Source organism: Carcharodon carcharias, chromosome 3 (assembly GCF_017639515.1).
Source record: "Carcharodon carcharias isolate sCarCar2 chromosome 3, sCarCar2.pri, whole genome shotgun sequence".
Lineage (NCBI taxonomy): Eukaryota > Metazoa > Chordata > Chondrichthyes > Lamniformes > Lamnidae > Carcharodon > Carcharodon carcharias.
In genome coordinates, this window is record NC_054469.1 from 32,012,555 (window position 1) to 32,033,120 (window position 20,566).

At 41.7% G+C, this 20,566-nt stretch overlaps 1 protein-coding gene across 1 annotated transcript in view; it reads right to left on the reverse strand.

Moving 5' to 3' along the window:
- Positions 1-20,566, reverse strand: part of LOC121275615 (protein canopy homolog 1-like) — a 103,338-nt gene that overhangs the window by 39,942 nt on the left and 42,830 nt on the right. The window contains exon 2 of the mRNA XM_041183084.1: positions 6,223-6,338. Within this exon, the coding sequence (XP_041039018.1) occupies positions 6,223-6,338 (116 nt within the window). The remainder of the gene's footprint in view (positions 1-6,222; positions 6,339-20,566) is intronic.

A 20,566-nucleotide genomic window follows, 5' to 3' on the forward strand; every position in this document is an offset into this window, starting at 1 on the left:
TTGCATAAGAAACCAGTCTACTGCTGATACCAGTGACCCCAAGCACAGAGCAGATGGGAGAAATCTGGACAAATAATCTAATCTTCTTGGAATTTCAGGTAGAACAGTCGAGCAGATCATTGACATCAAATTGACGGCAATCACAACAGATATCATATTTCCTGTTTCTGATGTGATATATTGCATAATATTTATAAAATTGTATTCAGTTGGACCAGTTCTACAAAAAGCAACATGCAGCAATACGACTAAATCTTAATTTAAAACCTGCATAACCATCAAAATCTGGCTTCTTGCGTGATGATAGAAATGAGATGAAATTTCATTTGTAACTTTAAAAAGCCAATTTAAGATTTCAAAACTTCATTAACATATCCTTATCTAAAGAAAAGCAAAATTGTACGTGGACAATTTTTTTTGAAGAAAATCACAAATCAAGCTCTGGCACAGTACAGTAACATTTTCCATTATTAACTATTGCTTTCTTAGCTCCATTCAAACTGTCCTCAAGACAGCTCTTGTCCTTTGTTTCAATGAGCTGCCCTCCAACAAAAGGCCATAATTAAGATTAAAAATACCTGGAAAAACTCAGCAGGTCTGGCAGCATCTGCAGAGAGGAACACAGTTAACGTTTCGAGTCCGTATGACTCTTCAACAGAACTAAGTAAAAATAGAAGAGAGGTGAAATATAAGCTGGTTTAAGGGCTAGTTTAACTTAATTCTGTTGAAGAGTCATACGGACTCGAAACATTAACTGTGTTCCTCTCTGCAGATGCTGCCAGACCTGCTGAGTTTTTCCAGGTATTTTTATTTTTGCTTTGGATTTCCAGCATCCGCAGTTTTTTGCTTTTGCCATAATTAAGGTTACTCCCTGATGATTCAGTGTTCAGCTCCATTCACGTCTTCTCCAGCCATTCCAACCTTCAGCAGGGACTGTATAACATCCAGTTGACAAATGGTAGATTTGCATGAGACACTGAACAAACAAGAGAAAACCCAGCCATAGCCCCATGGTTTTCAACACACCATCACTGCCCAATTTTCCACCATCAACGTTTAGGGAGGTGTATGTGGACTTCCAAGAGGCATTGATAAAGTGCCACATAATTGTTTTGTCAAAGTTGAGGCCCATGGAATAAAATGGACACTGGCAGCATGGAAACTAAGTTGGCTGAGTGACAGCAAACAGTTGTTCTTCAGACTACAGAAAGCTATACAAGTGGTGTTCTCCCAGATTTCGATACTGCTTTTCTTGATCTATGTTAATAACTTTGATTTGGGTATACAGGGCACAATTTCAAAACTAACAACTTTTTAGTCTTGTGAACTGTAAGGAGGATAGTGATAAACTTGAAGAGGGCATATATTAATGGAATGAGTATACATGGCAGATGAAATTTAATGCAGAGAAACTTGAAGTGATACGTTTTGGCAGAAAGAATAAGGAGAGGCAATATAAGCTAGAGGGTACAATTCTAAAGCGGGTACAGAATGGAGAGGTGTGCACAAATTGTTGACGATAACAGGGCAGGTGAGAAGTGGTTCCAAAGACAGACAAGATCCTGGGCTTTATAAATCAAAACGCAGAGTGCAAAAGCATGAAAATTATGATAAAAGCCCACTGGTTCAACCAGGGTATGGGGCATTGTCTTCATTTCTGGGCACAACACGTTAGGTGAGATGTGAAGGCTTTAGAGAAGGTGCAGAAAAAATTACCAGAATGATTTCAGGGATGAGATGACTTCAGTTTTGTAGCAAGACTGGAAAACCTGGGGTTTTTTTTCTCCTTAGAAGTTTGAGAGGAGATTTGATGGAAGTGTACAAAATCATGACGGGTCTCAACAGGGTAGGTAGGGAGAAACTGTTCCCAGCGGTGGAGGGATCAAGAGCCATAGGGTGCAGATTTAAGGTGATTGGCAAAAGAACCAAAGGCAGTATGAGGTAACTTTTTTTTAAATGTAGCGAGAGGTTAGGATCTGGTATGCACTCCATGGAGATTTTGGGTGGGGTGGAGGAGGCAGATTCAAATCGTGGCTTTTAAAAGGGAATTTAATGGGCACATGAAGATAAGGAATTTGCAAGGTTACAGGAATAGGCAGGAATGGACTAATTGAACTGCTTTTGCAGAGAGATGGTGCAGATAAAGATGAAGGTAAAGTCGCACGGGATCAGAGGTGAGCTCGCAAGATGGATACAGAATTGGCTTGGTCATAGAAGACAGAGGGTAGCAGTGGAAGAGTGCTTTTCTGAATGGAGAGCTGTGACTAGTAGAGTTTTGCAGTGCTGGGACCTTAGCTGTTTGTAGTATACCTAAATGATTTGGAGGAAAATGTAACTGGGCTACTTAGTAAGTTTGCAGATGACACTAAGGTTGGAGGAGTTGCAGATAGTGAAGAGGATTGTCAAAGGATACAACGGGATATAGATCGGTTGGAGACTTGGGCGGAGAAATGGCAGATGGAGTTTAATCCGGACAAATGCGAGGTAATGCATTTTGGAAGGTCTAATACAGGCAGGAATTATACAGTAAATGGCAGAATCCTTAAGTGCATTGATGGGCAGAGGGATCTGGGTGTACAGGTCCACAGGTCACTGAAAGTGGCAACACAGGTGGAGAAGGTAGTCAGGAAGGCATATGGCATGCTTGCCTTCATCGGCAGGGATAAAAGCTGGGAAGTCATGCTGCAGCTGTATAGAACCTTGGTTAGGCCACACATGGAATACTGCATGCAATTCTGGTCGCCACATTATCAGAAGGATATGGAGGCATTGGAGAGGGTGCAAAGGAGGTTTACCAGGATGCTGCCTGGTCTGGAGGTTATTAGCTATGAGGAGAGGTTGGAGAATCTCGGATTGTTCTCACTAGAGCGATGGAGATTGAGGGGCGACTTGATAGAAGTTTACAAAATTATGAGTGGCTTGGACAGAGTAGATAGTCAGAAGCTTTTTCCCAGGGTGGAAGAGTCAATTACTAGGGGATATAGATTTAAGATGAGAGGAGAAAACTATAAAAGAGATGTGCAGGGCAAGTTCTTGATGCAGAGGGTAGTGAGTGTCTGGAATTTGCTGCCAGAGGAGGCGGTGGAAGCAGCTACGATAGTGGTGTTTAAGAGGCAGCTTGACAAATACATGAATAGGATGGGAATAGAGGGATATGGACACAGAAGTGCAAAATGTTTTAGTTGACGGGCAAAATGATTGGCGCTGGTTTGGAGGGCCAAAGGGCCTGTTCCTGTGCTGTTCTTTGTTTGTTCTGATCTGACGGGTCGAATGACCTCCTTCTGTGCTGAAACCATTCCAAAGTTCTATAACTTCATGGCATTCAATATACACTAACCTCTCCAGTCTGGAACGCTTGGACCAAGTCATTTCTGGGTTATAGAATGACATTCTTGTGGTTAGGCATTCTAATGTGAACAGGAAAACATAGTAATTATAAATACTTACCTGAAGCAGTGATGAAACATTATAAAGCAGCAATAAAAATTGTTTTACTTATCCAAATACTCTATCTTTCATGCTTCCACTCCCAAAGTTCTGTATTATACTGATGCTAAGAGTTGCTTAGGTCTGCTCAAAAAATTTCCAAACAACTGTTGCTTCCAGGCAATTGATTTCCAAACTGGAGAGGTTACAGTGTGTTTGAATGTGGAGCCAGACGGAGATATGCTGTTTTCATGCATCTTATGGCAGAGTCGCACATCTGTGAGCGATTTCCACGATTAATTGCACAGCTGCGCTCGGCTGAATTTGCTGTCAGATTTGCACATAAATAATGGTGAGCACTGTTAGCCGCACCTTTATTTTTCACAGTAAATTCTGGGCTATTGTTACAGTTAGCTACTTTTCCCCCCAATTGGGTTAAAAGCCAGAAATGTGGTTACAATAATTGCTGTCTACGTAGATTAACACAGATTTTTACTGTGTAGTGTCAAATACAAGATGATTAGACTCCACAGGACCCCACAATTTTTCTGAACAGTAGGGGGTTAGAAGTCACTGTATTTCCAGGACACATACTTTTATCCACTGATCACTAATTCCAATTCAAAATCCACATTAGCTGTGATATGCTTTTCAGATACCTCCTGCTGCAAACAATTAACATGATTAATGATACATACATGCACACACTAAATTGCCCAACACAAATGACTTGATACAAATAATGTTAAGTATGGTAGTCATTACATTACTGGAGCAGTAAGCCAGAATTTAAGTTGACATCTTACCCTGGCTGTATGAGCATTTGAATTCAGTTAAAAGATTATTATTTTTTAAATAGTATGTCGGATCATTATAAAAACTCAACTGGTTTGTGAATGGGTTTTAGGATTGGAAACCTGCTGTCTTTATCTGGCCAATACCAATATGGATGCCTCTTAACTGCTTTCCAAAGTGACCAAGCAAGTCACACAGTTGAATCAAACCAACACAGCAGTTTTAGAAGGTAGACCACCAACTCCTGCTCCCAGTAACTTGGGATGGGCAATAAATGCCAACCTTGAGGGCACAGCTGCCATCTCAAGAATGAATAAAACAAGCTTAATGTCCATAAGTCAACTATACTGATAAACATCACAAGCTATTAAAAATAAATGACTAGTCAACCTATTTTTCTTTTCTGGGTGGTTTTGGCTGAGGGAGGAATATTGGCCAAGACACCAGGGCAGAAGGCAGAGCACCAGTTTAACATCAAATCCAGAGGACAGAATTTCTAACAATGTAGCTCTTAAGGAAATTATGAGCCTGGTGAATAAGTGTCAAACTCACAAACATTAACCAAGTTTTGAAATACCTACCCCCAAGCTCAGCTGGCACACAATGTTGAAATTAACAAATAAAAGTGCACCATGTGTGCAGTCTATTCTATTTTAAAGCAATTGTTTACACATGAAGCATTGGAAAGACAAAGCATGGAAGGAGCCCGTTCAGCTCATCATGCCTGTGCTGGCTCCTTGGCAGAGTCATTCAATTAATCCCAGCTCCCTTGCACTATCCCCATAGCCCTGTAATTCTTTTTCCCTTCAACTATTTGTCCAATTCTGCTACATTAGCAGCATCCTCTTCACCAATGAAGACAAATACAAAGAGCTCATTTAGTATCCAGTCATGTCCTCTGCCTCCACAGGCTCTCCTTTTCAGTCACTAATTGGGCTCACCCTGCCTTTGACTACCCTTTTACTATTTACATTTTATATAAGTCTTTTGAGTTCCTTTTAGGTCAGTTGCTAATCTATTCTCATGCCCTCTCTCTGTCTCTGTATTTTTTGATTTAAGGAGATGTCTTTTGTAATTTCTATATTTAACTTTGTTCTCTCCTGGATTAACTTGACAATCATCATAAGTCTCTTTTTTTGCTCATCAGCCCCCTTTCTCTGTCTCATTTTAATCTCTATCTTCAGTCATCCAGGAAGCTATGGATTTAAATGCCCTTTCTTTCCCATCATGGGAATGCATTTACTAGTAATATATATTATGTATTGTAGTTGTATATTCCAAAGTTTAAGAGCAATATATTGATCATGTGAGCAGTGCAGCAGTCAAGTACTATGACCAGAATTTTAGATTAATTTAAACTCATTTCCCCATTCAGTGATGCATTGCATCTTCCCATAATACTCTATTTTAGGTTTTATAGGAGAGTTATTACTGGAAGAATTTTGAGTAGGATACAAGTCATTCCTTTGAACATTTTCCCATCTTAACATACACCAGTAAGACAAATACGTCATCAGAGGGATAAGTTGGTGTAAGCTAAACACAGAACTGATCCCCTTAATTTAGCGAGACAGAGTTTGTATTCAGTGAAAAAAGCTATTAAACATACAGTAAAACTGGAAGTTTAAATGTGAGCCTTAACAAACAGGCCAAGTGAAATCCACTTCATTTAAAAAATCAGTACACTACAATAAATATTCCAGTTCCTTTTCTCGGAATGCTGCTTCAATCATTATTCCATTAAACTCAGGAATACTACTAAAAGCTACAAACAGCAAAGGGTAAATTTGAAAATTCTTTTTATTGATGAAGATTCTTAAAATACTTTAATTACTTTCTATATTAAAGTCCATCCAAGATATTACAAAAAGATTATTTCCATTTCCCAAGGGTAGACTCAATTTATAATCTATTACCCCATATGATTAAGGTTACTGAACTCGTGGACCACTGCTGTTTGAATAAGTGGCTGTAAATGTGCTTATTAAATAGTATACATACCTCATTTGGTTTTTGAGAGCCATCAGCACTAATTCGGAAAGATCCCACTTGAATAGTCTTTTTTGGATCCACTTTCTTAACTGCCCAGTCTATTTCATCTACTAATGCCCTGCAAACTTAAGTGAAAATAAAATCAAGTCAAAATAATGCAAAAAGATAGAGTTTGTTTTTACTAAAGGGTAAAATGCTTTTACATATTGGCAGAATAGTTTTTCTCCATGGGAAAAAAATCTAAAACATTCAGTTGCCTAACCAATCGTGTGAAATTTTCTACTAAATTGTAGCATACAAATGAACATTGGCATATAAAAATTTTGAAAGTGAAACCCTCAGATAATGAGCAACATGAGCTCATCTTAGAATAAAAAAAAATGACAAATATTTAATTACTTGGCATGGTTACTTAGAGGCATTACAAAATGTTCTGATGTACAAAATGGAACACAACTAGTTAAATAAACTGGTTCAGGGTTGCTTGAGTACTTGAGGCAAAAAGATCAATGTTACTGAACTCGTTCAAGGTTGATCAAACATGCTACAACTTATTATTTATAGTTATTTAGAATTTTTTACGCTTCTGATCAGATCTGACCATTGTACTGATAGTGAAATATAAACCCAACGGGTGCAGAAGAATGTTTAAAGCCACAGAACATTCCTCTCAGAGCTTACATCTCTAAATTTCATCTGAACTAAATATTATCCCAAATGAAGAATTATGTTTCAAAGTTTGATGAGATTCAGATTTGTATGCAAAACAATTCCATCTAATTTGACCTGGCAGTCCGTACAGATCTTTGAATAAGAGATACTAAAATAAATTCGCAGTTCACAGAATTTGAAAATCCGAGAACAACAACTAATCTTAAAACATTGTATTGGCTGAGGTTATGACAGCTCACTTATGTTATCTCTGGGTTCATGGCACAATATCCTGGACTTTCTCCTTGAAGCATGTAACCAACAAATCCCCATTGCAAACCAATTTTTCTATATTCTTGAAGATTAATAATGTACAGAAAAAGGATTTGAGTCTTTGTAATATTGGGATTTATATGACTATAGTGTTAGATATTTCTCATGTCATTCAGGAGTCTGCTTTGACTGCGAGGAAAGATGATCTAGCATTTAAACTTGGATATTAATTAAAACATGAACAAAGACTACATTCACTAAAAGTTATTCCTACAGGAAAACACAACATTTAAGCAGGACACTCTTAGTTTATGGAATAGAATAAAAATATAACTTGAGAAACTAGAACTCTGTTTTTCTTTTATTTTGTAGTAATGCTTCATGAAATGTTACTGATGGACAGTAAGTAAAATATCAGGAGTTATTTTTCAACATATCAGCAAAATGGACAAGAGCAACTGAGTACAGTTTTTTCAGCCAATGAGGGAGCAAACACTTTATAGGAGCATAGGAACATGATAAGGCTATTCAGCCCAATGAGCCTGCTCTGCCATTCAATATGATCATGGTTGACCAAACACTTCAATGCCTTTTATCCACTATCCCCATAACCCTTTATGTTATTGTTAATCAGAAATCTATAAATCTCTAACTTAAACATACTCAATGACTGAACTTCAATAGCCAGCCCTCTGAGGTGGAGAATTCCAAAGGTTCACAACCCTCTGAGTAAAGAAATTTCTCCACATCTCGGCCCCAAGTAGCTTCCCCCTTATTTTAAAATTGTGTACCCTGGTTCTAGACTCCCCAACCAGGGGAAACATCTTACCTGCATTTACCATGTCTATTCCTTTAAATATTTTGTAGGTTTCAATGAGATCACCTCTCATTCTTCAAAACTCGAGAAAATACAGGCTTAGTTTCCCTAAACTCTCTTCATAAAACAGTCCTGCCATCCCCGGAACAAGTCTGGTGAACGTTTGTTGCACTTCCTCTATGGCAATGATATCCTTTGAGGTAAGGAGACCAAAACTGCACACAGTGCTCCAGTTGCAGTCTAACCAAGCTTCTATACTTTAGAACTTTAAAACATAACCATAGCACAATGTTTAAATGGTTTTAAATGGAACTGAACTATTCACTACATCAATTTACAATAAAACTGATTTTCTGTTATGTAGTTAAAAGCCAATCATCATCTTGTAAACAAGACTGTAGGCATTCCTGTTCCTGTATCCAAATATTAACTTACAAATCAAAAATTAGTCGTTTCGTAGTACAGAACTTGAGTACTGCTGAAAAAAAGAGACAAGACTAAGCTTTTCATCTTGCACTCATCAGGGCACCTCGCAAGAATACCAATATAAGGGGAAAACAACAATTTATACTGTATGTAAAGAGAGCGCTGATGGTTGGCAAGTGGTGTTGCCATGGAGAATGCATCAGGGATGGTGACTGACAGTTAACTGCCGAGCATTGTTTGAAATTTATACTAGGCAGCTTGACCCTGATTGATCAAGGCATTGCCCTGAGGAATGAGTCAGCAAATGGCTGTCATTTATTTTGTTCAGCTGAAACAGGCACAATGTGTGTATATGTACTTTCTGTCTGCAAAGAACAGGGCCCTGTGTATTAATATATGTAGCTTCCAGTACACACAAATGCACCACATTGCGAGCCCGACTGACAATCTTAAATTGGTTATGTGCAATTCTTAGCACACTGAGGGTTATTTAGCAAATGCTGTTTAATTGCAGAATCACATCTAATGTTGGACATTGTGTTTTGAGTTTTGCAAGCACGGGCTGGTTGGGTATGGTCTGTACCCTGCCCATTGCGAACAGCAGCTGGGACATGCTGTTTGATAGGATCTGCCAGACATACGGCCTACATACCTAGCATCACACTGGCACTGAAATTCATATACCGCATTACTCATTTGTGTGATAGGCAGAACGTCTTTTTGACTTGACAGCAGCTTCCTGTTAGTGGCAAATACCACTGATGCTGCTATTGCATAGTAGCAGCATTAAACAGCTGCTTCACCTGTTGCTCAAATTTTTGAGATACCTTGCCCTTCCAGGGTAATCAGGTAGATTGGGCACTTTTCAGGGCCGAAGGTGACAGCCTTAAGCCCGGCCATGAGTTTGTGTGATACAACAGGTGAAGCTAGCTTTTTATACGCTGCTACTATGCAGTAGCAACACAAGTGGTATTCGCCTGTGCTGAAGTTGCTGTCCGGACTGCACATAAATGATACTTAGAGTCGCTAGCCATCACATCATAGTTCATATTTCAACTGAGTGAAAAGCCGCAGAAAAATGGTAGACAATTGTTGTCAACATAAGCAACAGATCTTTTACTGAGCAGAGTCAAACACTCTGCAGGAGATCTCAATTTTTCCGAACAGTAGGGCGGGGGGGGGGGGGGAATTTGGAAAACATGTGTTTCCAGGACACACATACTTCTTTCTGTTGATCACCAATTCCAAGTCCACATTTGCTTTTAAAGATACTTTGCTAGTAAGTAACATAAAGATTAATTATTTTATACATGCTAAATTGTTTAACACAAATACAAGTAACACAATGGCACTGGGGTATAGTAGTGTGGTTATAATGTAGCTGCATTTGGCTAAGTTGCTTTTTTCACTTCTTTCATGGGATGTGAATATTGCTAGCCAGGCCAGCGTTATTATTGCCTATGCCAGCAGGAAGTTTCCTTGCCCACATTTGACCGGATGCCACGAGACTTCATGGGGTCTAGAGTCGATGTTGAGAACTCCCAGGAAAACTTCCTGGGAGAATGCCACCATGCTGCCACTTCTGGTGGGTCTGGTGGAGCAGGACATACCCAGGGGTCATGATCGTGGTTTCTGAGATATCGTCTATAAAATGGAGTGCAGCTGAGGAAACCAAGTGCAGACTTGTAGTTTGGTCAGTGGGGTAGTTCAGTGAATGAGGGGTGCGAAGGAGGTGTTCATTTCCTTACTCTATCTTTCGCACCCTGTAGGAATTGGTTCTTACTCTACCACAGGGAAAGGCAGCAGCTGTTTGGTGAGCACCTAAGTGGGTAAATTTTATTCTATTCCTATGGTTTACAATAATACACAAATTGGTAGTAAAGTTCATAAAATATATTATTCATTTAATAATGTTGCTTTTTTATATAATTAAGTAATTCATTAAAACACATTAAGGATGGCAGAACAGGTGATGTGCCAAGGTTGCAGCATGTGGGAGCTCTGAGGTAACATTGTGATCCAGGGAAGAACACGTCTGTAGTGCTTGTGGCTTGAGGAGCTTCAGCTAAGAGTCAATGAGTGGGAGGCTGAGCTGCAGACTCTGTGACACATCAGGGAGGGGGAAAGTTACCTGGATGTTTTGTACCAGGACAGTCACACCACTTAGGATAGAGGCTTCTGATTTGGTCAGTGATCAGGGGCAGGAGGGTGTGACTGTGAGTGAAGCAGGTAAGGACACCCAGAGGGCAGAAGTGCAGGAGTGTGAGCCTCTGCAATTGTCCAACGGGTTTGAGGTTCTCTCAGCTTGTCTGGATGAGAGCAGGGATTACAGGATGGATGAGCAAACTGACCATGGAAGCCATTCAAGAGGGGGAGCAAAAAGGAACATAGTAGTAGTAGTAGGGGACAGTATAGTGAGGAGGGTTTGACACTGTTATTTGCAGCAAAGAGCAAGAGTCCAGATGGCTGTGTTGCCTGCCCAGTGCCAAGTTGAGACATCTACTCAGGGCTGGAGAGGACTTGCAGTAGGAGGGGGAGGATCCAGTTGACGTGGTCTACGTAGGTACCAATAACAAAGGTAGAACTAGGAAAGAGGTTCTGCATAGAGCGTATGAGCAGCTAGGTACTAAATTGAAAAGCAGAACCTCAAAAGGTTATAATCTCTGGATTATTAAGCAAGCCGTGCAAAGGTGGAAAGGTAGCACTGTTAATAGAGGATGGCATTTGTGCAGTAGTTAGAGAATGACCTTGGTTCAGGAGATCAGGCTGTAGAATCAGTTTGGATGGAGATGAGGAATAGAAAAGAAGTCATTAGTGGGAGTGGTCTACAGGCCCCCTAAAAGTAACCACCCAACAACCCCCCCCCCCGACCTTAAACCAGCTTATATTTCACCCCTCTCCTTGGATTCACCCAGTTCTGTTGAAGGGTCATGAGGACTCGAAACGTCATCTCTTTTCTTCTCCACCGATGCTGCCAGACCTGCTGAGTTTTACCAGGTAAATCTGTTTTTGTTTTGGATTTCCAACATCCGCAGTTTTTTGTTTTTATCATGTAATGTGACAGGATTAATTAATGACTTTAGGGTAAAGGAACCCATAAGTAGCAGCAACCTCAATATGATTGAATTTTACATCCAATTTGAAAGGGAGAAGAGTGGGTCTAAGACTAGTATTTTACATTTAAATAAGAGCAACTATGTGGCACGAAAGATGAGCCAGCTGAAATTAACTGGAGTACTTGGCTAGGGGAGAAGCAGTGGCAGACATTCTAAGGGATATTTCAGAATACACAAGATAAGTATATTCCTACTATAAAGAAAAATTCTAAGGGGAGGACCCATCATCCGTAGTTAACTAAAGAAGCTAGGGAAAGCATCAAACTTAAGGAAAAAGCATACAACTGGGCAAAGACAAGTGGCATGTCAGATGATTGGTCAGAATATAAAGAATGGCAGAGAATGATTGAAAGGTTAATCAGGAGAAAGGAATTAAGAAGCAAGCTAGAAATGTAAAAATGGATAGCAAGAGTTTTGACAAGTATTTAAACAGGAAAAGAATAGATAAAATGAGTGTTGGTCCTCAAGAGAGTGAGAATGGGGAGTCAATAGTAGATAATAAGAAAATAGTGGATGAAATGACAAATATTTTGCTTGTCTTCACTATGGAAGATAAAAAAAAAACATTCTAGTAATAGCTGTAAATCAAGAGGTGGAGGGGAGAGAGGAACCTGGTGAAATTACAATCACTAGGGAAGCAGTACAGAGCAAACTGATGGAGCTGGGAGCTGACAAGTCTCCGGGTCCAGATGGAATTCATCCTAGGGTCTTAAAAGGAGGTGGCTAATGAGGTAGATGATGTGATGGTGCCAATTTTCCAAAGTTCCCTAGATTCTGGAAAGTTCCCATCAGACTGAAAAGTAGCAAATATGGCCCCTCTATTCAAGGGAGGGAGGCAGAAAACAGGAAATGACAGGCCAGTTATCTTGACATCTGTCATGGGCAAGGTTAGGATCAATCATTAAAAGAGTTATAGCTGGGCACTTAAAAAACATAAGGTAATTGGGAAGAGTCAGCACTGCTTTGTGAAAGGGAAATCATGTTTAACCAATATATTAGAGTTCTTTGAAGGAGTAACATGGGCTGTGGATAAAGTGGAGCCTGTGGACACACTGTATTTGGATTTCCAGAAGGCATTTTTGATAAGGTGCCACATCAAAGGATTATTGCGGATAATAAAAGCTCATGGTATAAGGGGTAACATATTGGCCTGAATAGAATATTGGTGTGATGGGTCTTTCTCTGATTGGAAGATGTGATAAGTGGGATCCCACAGCGGTCTGAGCTGGGGCCTCAACTTTGTATAATTTACATCAATGACTTAGATGAGGGGAGCAAAGGCACGGTCGCTAAATTTGCAGATGACACTAAGATAGGTAGGAAAGTTTGTTGTGAAGACATAATGAATTTGCAGACGGGTATAGATAAGTTGAGTGAGTGGGCAAAAGTCTGGCAGCTGGGTTATAACGTGGGAAAATGTTCCTTTGGCAAGAATAATAAAAAAAGTAGAGCATTACTTAAATGGAGAACAACTGCAGAATTCCCTGGTGCAGAGGGAACCAGCTGTTCTTGTGCATGAGTCACAAATAGTATGCAGGTACAGCAGGAAATTAAGACGGTTAATGGAATGTTATCCTTTATTATGAGAGGAATTGAACATAAGAGTAAGGATATTATGCTTCAGTTATACAGGACATTCGTGAGACCGCATCATGAATACTGTGTTCAGGTTTGGTCACCTTATTTAAGGAAGGGTGTAAATGCTTTGGAGGTGGTTCAGGGGAGCTTTACTAGATTGATACCTGGAATGAGCACGTTGTCTTATGAGGATAAGCTGGATAGGCTGGGCTTATTTCCAGTGGCGTTTAGAAGAGTGAGGGGTGACCTGATTGAAGTATATAAGATCCTTAATGGTCTTGACAAGGTGGACGGGGAAAGGATGTTTCCTCTTGTGGCTGAGTCCAGAACAAGGGGGCACCATTTTAAAATGAGATGTCACCCTTATAGGACAGAGATGAGGAGAATTTTTTTCTCTGAGGATTGTGCAACATTTGAACCAGCTGCCTCAGAAGGCAGCAGGGTCACCGTATATTTTTAAGGCAGCAGTAGGGAAGGGAATCAAAGGTTAATCGGGGTTAGATGGGAACGTAGACCTTGAAATACAAACACTTCAGCCATGATCATACTGATTGGTGCTAAGGCACGAACGGCCCACTTCTGCTCCTACTTATGTTCATATGATTCCGAGAGTGCGGCTATGTCAGGCTGTTTCTTAACTAGCCTGAGGGACAGTTCTCCCAATTTTGGACCAAGCCCCCAGCTGTTAGTAAGAAGGGCTTTGCAGGGTTTCCAGGCTTGGTGTGCTGTCATCGTTTCCGGTGTCTAGGCAAATGCCGGTTGGTCCATCCGGCTTCATTCCTTTTCAACTTCATAGCGTTTTGATGCAACCGAGTGATTAGGCCATTGCAAAGAGCATTTAAGAGTAAACCACATTACTTTGGCTCTGAAGTCACATGTAAGCCAGACCAAAGGCATCAGATTTCCCTCCCTAAAAGACATTAGTGAACCAGGTGGCTTTCTACAACAATTGACAACGGTTTCATGGTCACCATTAAATTAGCTTTTAATTCCAGATTTATTAATTGAATTTAAATTCCACTAGGTACCATTATGGGATTTGAACCTGTGTCGCCAGAGCATTAGCTGGGCCTCTGGTTTACTGGTCCACTGACATTACCACTACACCAGCCCCTCCCCTATTGAGAATATTTTCAGCATTTTATGTTCATATTTCATATTTCCATGTTCTGCAGTATGTGTGTCTTTGGATATATAGTTCTTCATTTATAAAATCAGAAAACATTATCCAAGTCACGATTAGATATGTGAATAATTGAGACCCCTACGCAGATCCTTGTAGTTCACCACTGGTCACTTCCTTCAATTTGAATACATATCCCTTGTCTTCTGCCATCTAACCAATCACATTCCCAGATCAATAATTTGCCATCAGTTCAAGGGCTTGAGTTTTAACTAACAATCTCTTCTGTGAAACCTTATTGCTGAACTTCTAGAAGTCCCAATAAATAAAGCAAAGATATTCCTTTATTAAAGTACTTCCTCAAAAAATTCAAGTATACTCATTTGACCTGGCCTACTCTTTACAAACAAAAACAAAAATAGCTGGAAAAACTCAGCAGGTCTGACAGCACCTGTGGGGAAGAAGACAGGAGTTAACTTTGAGTCTGTATGACTCTTCATTCGAACTGAAGAGAAATAGAAATGAGGTGAAATATAAGCTGCTTAAGGCAGGCGCGGGGGGGGGGGGGGGGGGGGGGTGGTACAGGTGGAGCTGGATAGAGGGCCAGTGATAGGTGGAGGCAAAGGAAAGATTGCCAAAGATGTCATCTACAAAAGGTCAAAGGGGTGTTGACAGTGGTGATATTAGCTAAAGGATATGCTAATGGTGACATTAAGGGTAGAAAACAGGATGAGCAAGTGACAGATGGCCCTAGTGGGGGTGGGGTGGGGGGGAGGAAAGGAGGTCGAAATAGGCTAAAAAGGTGGAGATAAAACAATGGATGGAAATAAATTTTAAAATAATAGAAATAGCTGGGAAAAGAAAAACATATATTTTTAAAATTATAATAATTATTAGAAAAAAGGGGATTGGAAAGGGGGTGGGGATGGAGGAGAGAGAGTTCATGATCTAAAGTTGTTGAACTCAATGTTAAGTCCGGAAGGTTGTAAAGTGCCTAATCAGAAGTTGATATGCTGTTCCTCCAGTTTGCGATGAGCTTCACTGGAACTTTGCAGCAGGCCAAGGAAGGACATGTGGGCATGGTGTGTTGAAATGGCAAGCGACAGGGAGATCTGGGTCATGCTTGCGGACAGACCGAATGTGTTCCGCAAAGCTGTTACCCAGTCTGCGTTTGGTCCCTCCAATGTAGAGGAGGCCACATTGGGAGCAGCGAATGCAGTAGACTAAATTGAGGGAAGTGCAAGTGAAGTGCTGCTTCACTTGAAAGGAGCGTTTGGGCCCTTGGATGGTGAGGCAGGGGGGAAGTAAAGGGGCAGGTGTTGCACCTTCTGTGGTTGCATGGGAAGATGCTGTGGGAGGGGGTTGAGCTGTAAGGGGTGATGGAGGAGTGGACCAGGGTGTCCCAAGGGAATGGTCCCTAGGGAATGCCGACGGGGAATGAAAGGAAGACGTGTTTGGTGGTGGCATCATGCTGGAGTTGGCGGAAATGGCGGAGGATGATCCTTTGAATGCGGAGGCTGGTGGGGTGATGAGGGAGGACAAGGGGTCCCTATCATGGTTCTGGTTTGGTGGGGGGTGGGGGAGAGAGGAAGGTGTGAAGGCGGATGCACGGGAGATGGGTTGGACACGGCTGAGGGCCCTGTCAACCACCGTGGGCAGAAAACCTCGGTTAAGAAAGAAGGAAGACCTGTCAGAAGAACTGTTTTGAAGAGTGGCATCATCAGAACAGATGTGATGGTGCCAAAGGAAATGAGAGAATGGGATGGAGTCCTTACAGGATGCAGGGTGTGAGGAGCTGTAGTCAAGGTAGCTGTGGGAGTCAGTGGGCTTGTAATGAATATTGGTGGACAGTCTATCACCAGAAATTGAAACAGAGAGGTCAAGGAAGGTAAGTGTCAGTGATGGACCATGTGAAAATGATGGAGGGGTGGAAATTGGAAGCAAAATTAATAAATTTTTCCAGCTCCAGACGACAGCATGAAGCGGCACCGAAGCAGTCATCGATGTACCGGAGAAAGCGTTGTGGGAGGGGGCCTGAGTAGGACTACAACAAGGAATGAGCCACATACCTCATAAAGAGACAGGCATAACTGGGTCGCATGGGGGTACCCATAGCCACACTTTTTATTTGGAGGAAGTGAGACGAGTTGAAGGAGAAGTTGTTCAGTGAGAGAACAAGTTCAGCCAGACGTGGGAGAGTGGTGGTGGATGGAGACAGTTCGGGCCTCTGAGGAAGAACCGTAGAGCCCTCAGACCAACACGTTGGGGGATGGAGGTGTAGAGGGATTGGACATCCATGGTGAAGAGGCGGCGGTTGGAGCCAGGGAACTGGAAACTGTTGATATGATGTAGGACATCAGAGGAATTGTAGATGTAGGTGGGAAGAGACTGGATAAGTGGAGAGAGAATGGAGTCAAGATAGCAAGAAATGAGTTCCGTGGGGCAGGAAAAGGCTGACATGGCTTCCTTCTTCCTTAACCAAAGTTTTCCACCCATGGTGGTTAACAGGGCCCTCAACTGTATCCGGCCCTCTCCTGTGCATCTGCCCTCACACCTTCCTCTCCCTCCCAGAACCATGATAGGGTCCCCCTCGTCCTCACTTATCACCCCACCAGCCTTTCATTCAAAGGATCATCCTCCGCCATTTCCGCCAACTCCAGAATGATGCCACCACCAAACACAACTTCCCTTCATCCCCTGTCGGCATTCCCTAGGGACTGTTCCCTCCGGGACACCCTGGTCCACTCCTCCATCACCCCTTACAGCTCAACCCCCACCCACGGCACCTTCCCATGCAACCGCAGGTGCAACACCTGCTCCTTTACTTCCCCCCCCCCACTTCACCGTCCAAGGGCCCAAGCACTCCTTTCAAGTGAAACAGGATTTCACTTGCACTTCCCTCAATTTAGTCTAATGCATTCACTGCTCCCAATGCGGTCTCCTCTACGTTGGAGAGTCCAAATGCAGACTGGGTGACCGCTTTGTGCAACACCTTTGGTCTGTCCGCAAGCATTACCCAGACCTCCCTGTCGCTTGCCATTTCAACACACCACCCTGTTCTCATGCCCATCCTTGGCCTGCTGCAATGTTCCAGTTCTTTAGCTAATATCACCACCGTCAACACCCCTTTGTCCTTTTGTCAATGACATCTTTGGCAATCTTTCCTTTGCCTCCACCTATCACTGGCCCACTATCCAGCTCCACCTGTCCCACCTTCCCTTAAGCAGCTTATATTTCACCTCATTTCTATTTCTCTTCAGTTTTGATGAAGAGTTGTACGGGCTCGAAACGTTAACTCTGTCTTCCGCTCCACAGATGCTGTCAGACCTGTCTAAGTTTTTCCAGCTATTTTTGTTTTTGTTTCAGATTTCCAGCATCTGCAGTATTTTGCTTCAACTCTTTACAAATCTGTGTTGACTCTCTCCAATCAGCACTAATTTCTCTTTGTCACTCTGTCCTTATTATAGGTGCCAATGACTTCCCCACAGCAGTAGATAGGACTAACAAATCTATAATTTCCTGGTTGCTCTGACCTTCCTTAAATATTGGGGTTACATTTGCAATTTTCCATTCTATGAAGGGACAATTCCTGCATCAAGAAAGCTTTGGAAGATTATCACGAAATCATTTGCTCACTACCTTTAAAATGCTGGGTGGAAACCAGTCTCTTTAATATTTTTATTCATTCATGGGATGTAGGCATTGCTGGCTAGCTAACATTTATTGCCCACTCCAAATTGCCCTCGAGAAGGCGATGGTGAGTTGCCTTCTTGAACACCTGCAGTCCCTGTGGTGTAGGTACACCCACAATGCTGTTAGGGAGGAAGTTCCAGGATTTTGACTCAGTAACAGTGAAGGAACTGTGGTATATTTCCAAGTCAGGATGGTGGTGGTGTTCCCACATGTCTACCGCCCTTGCCCTTCTAGATGGTAACGGCTGTGAGTTTGGAAAGTGCTGTATAAGAAGCCCCAGTGAGTTGCTGCAGAGCATCTTGTAGATGGTACGCGCTCCTGCCATTGTACGTCGGTGGTGGAGGGAGTGAATGTTTGTGGATGGGGTGCCAATCAAGCAGGCTGCTTTGCCCTGGACGGTGTCAAGCCTCAAGTAGTGTGGGAGCTGCACTCATCCAGGCAAGTGGAGAATATTCCATCACACTCCCGACCTGTGGCTTGCAGATGGTGGACAGGCTTTGGGGAGTCAGGTGGTGAGTTATTCCTTCTTGGAGCCACAGTATTTATATGGATGGTTCAGTTCAGTTTCTGGTCAATGGTAACCGCCAGGACGTTGACAGTGGGGGATTCAGCAATGGTAATGCTGTTGAATGTCAAGGGGTAATCGTTAGATTCTCTCTTGATGGAGATGGTCATTGCCTGGCACTTGTGTGGCATGAACACTCCTTGCCTCTATATTGTCCAGGTCTTGCTGCATTTGGACATGGACTGCTTCAGTATCTGAATCGCCACGAATGGTGCTGAATATTGTGCAATTATCAGCAAACATCCCCATTTCTGATCTTATGATAGAAGGAAGGTCATTGATGAAGTAGCTGAAGATGGTTGGACCTAGGACACTACCCTGAGAAATTCCTGCAATGATGTCCTGGAACTGAAACGATTGACCTCCAAAAACCACAACCATCTCCCTTTGTGCTTCATATGACTCCAACCAGTGGAGTGTTTCTCCCCTCAGCACCCCCCGATTCCCATTGACTCCAGTTTTGCTAGGGTTCCATTGTCAACTCAGTCTAACGGTGCCTCGGTGTCAAGGCCAGTCACTCTCATCTCAGCTTTCTAATAACGTTTTCTTGTTTGTTAACTTTAGCAAGTTTCAGTCATCATCCATTCATAGTTAATTTCCCTGTAATGTCAGGTGTATCATCCTCTTCCTCTGTTATAAAAACGGACAAAGTAACTGTTCAGAAAAGTCTGCTATTTCCTTATTTTCATTTGAAATATTACCCTCATCGTGTTCGAAGAACCCATATTATCCTTAGCTATAATTTTAAAACTTTGTTTTAATCCTGATGTCACTTGGAAGTTTCCTTTTGTAACTTTTACTAATCTTTGTCATCCTTTGAAGTTCTTTACATCACTTCTAGTTCCATGAATTTACAATATTTCCTGAATTTATACTTTTCTTATCTGTTCTTGGGAAGGCAAGTCTTGCTGGCAAATCCGACATATATTGCCCACCCCCAACCCTACCCTAGAAGGAAGTGGTTAAGATAAGCAGGGGGTGGGAGGGTAAAGGTAAAACAAGATAAAATTGGAGGTGAACAGGGGGAGAAAATGACAAGAGTGACATCTGAAGGGCAGGTTTTGAAGGAAGGATGGGTACAAAAGCAAAATACTTCTGCTATGTTCACGCATTCTAAAGGGTGTCATACGGACTCAAAACTTTAGCTCTGTTTCTCTCTCCACAGATGCTGTCAGACCTGCAGAGTTTTTCCAGCATTTTCTGTTTTTATTTCAGGTTTCCAGCATCCGCAGTATTTTGCTTTTTTAAAAAAAATTGTTGAGCAGGGATCAACAGTTTTGTCTACGCCATTCTGACGACTCTGATGGGGCCTCAGAGCTCAGGATCATGCGCACTGATGTAATGGAGCCTCAGCACCAATCTCAGTTTTCCTTCCAAAATATATCACTTCACACTTTAAATAATCTGCCATTTCACCATTCAACGTCCTCCTGGAGTCTACTACTATCCTTCTCATTGTTTGTTACATTTCCAAGTTTTATTTCAGAAATTTCACAAATGTGCGCCCTATACCTAAGTCCAGGTTATTATCAAAAACAACAATGGCCCCAATATCAACCCTGGGGGACAATGCTACATGATTTCATCCAGTCTCAAAATCAACCATTCACCACTGCTCAGTCAAATTTGTACCATTGTACCACAACCCCTGTAATCCCATGGGCTTTAATTTAAACACTTTTTAAGTTCCCCATTTTTAGAAGTTGAATTGATGCTTTTCGTAGTTACGCAGCATAACATGGAGAGGTATAAGTTTTATGAAATCACTTAAATTATGCAGTCAACTCGAAGCACATCTTAATAACATATGACTATTAAAAAAAGGTCAACATACATTGAAGAATGGGCCCAAAGCCTAGTGTACAGGCAATAGTTGCTGATCGCCAATTGCAACTGTCATTTGTTCCCGTAGGTGACGCTGGACTGTTTCGACCACTGACAGGTTTATTCATCCTTTCAGCAGCTCTTGCTGTGGTGACTTTTTTGTTTACATATTGATCTGATCACAATGACAATAGAACCATGATGGTTTATCTTTTGATTGACTGAAAAGCAGTTTTTCAATCAAAGACCAGTCCCAAATTGCTTCAATTTTAAATAGATAGTGCAAG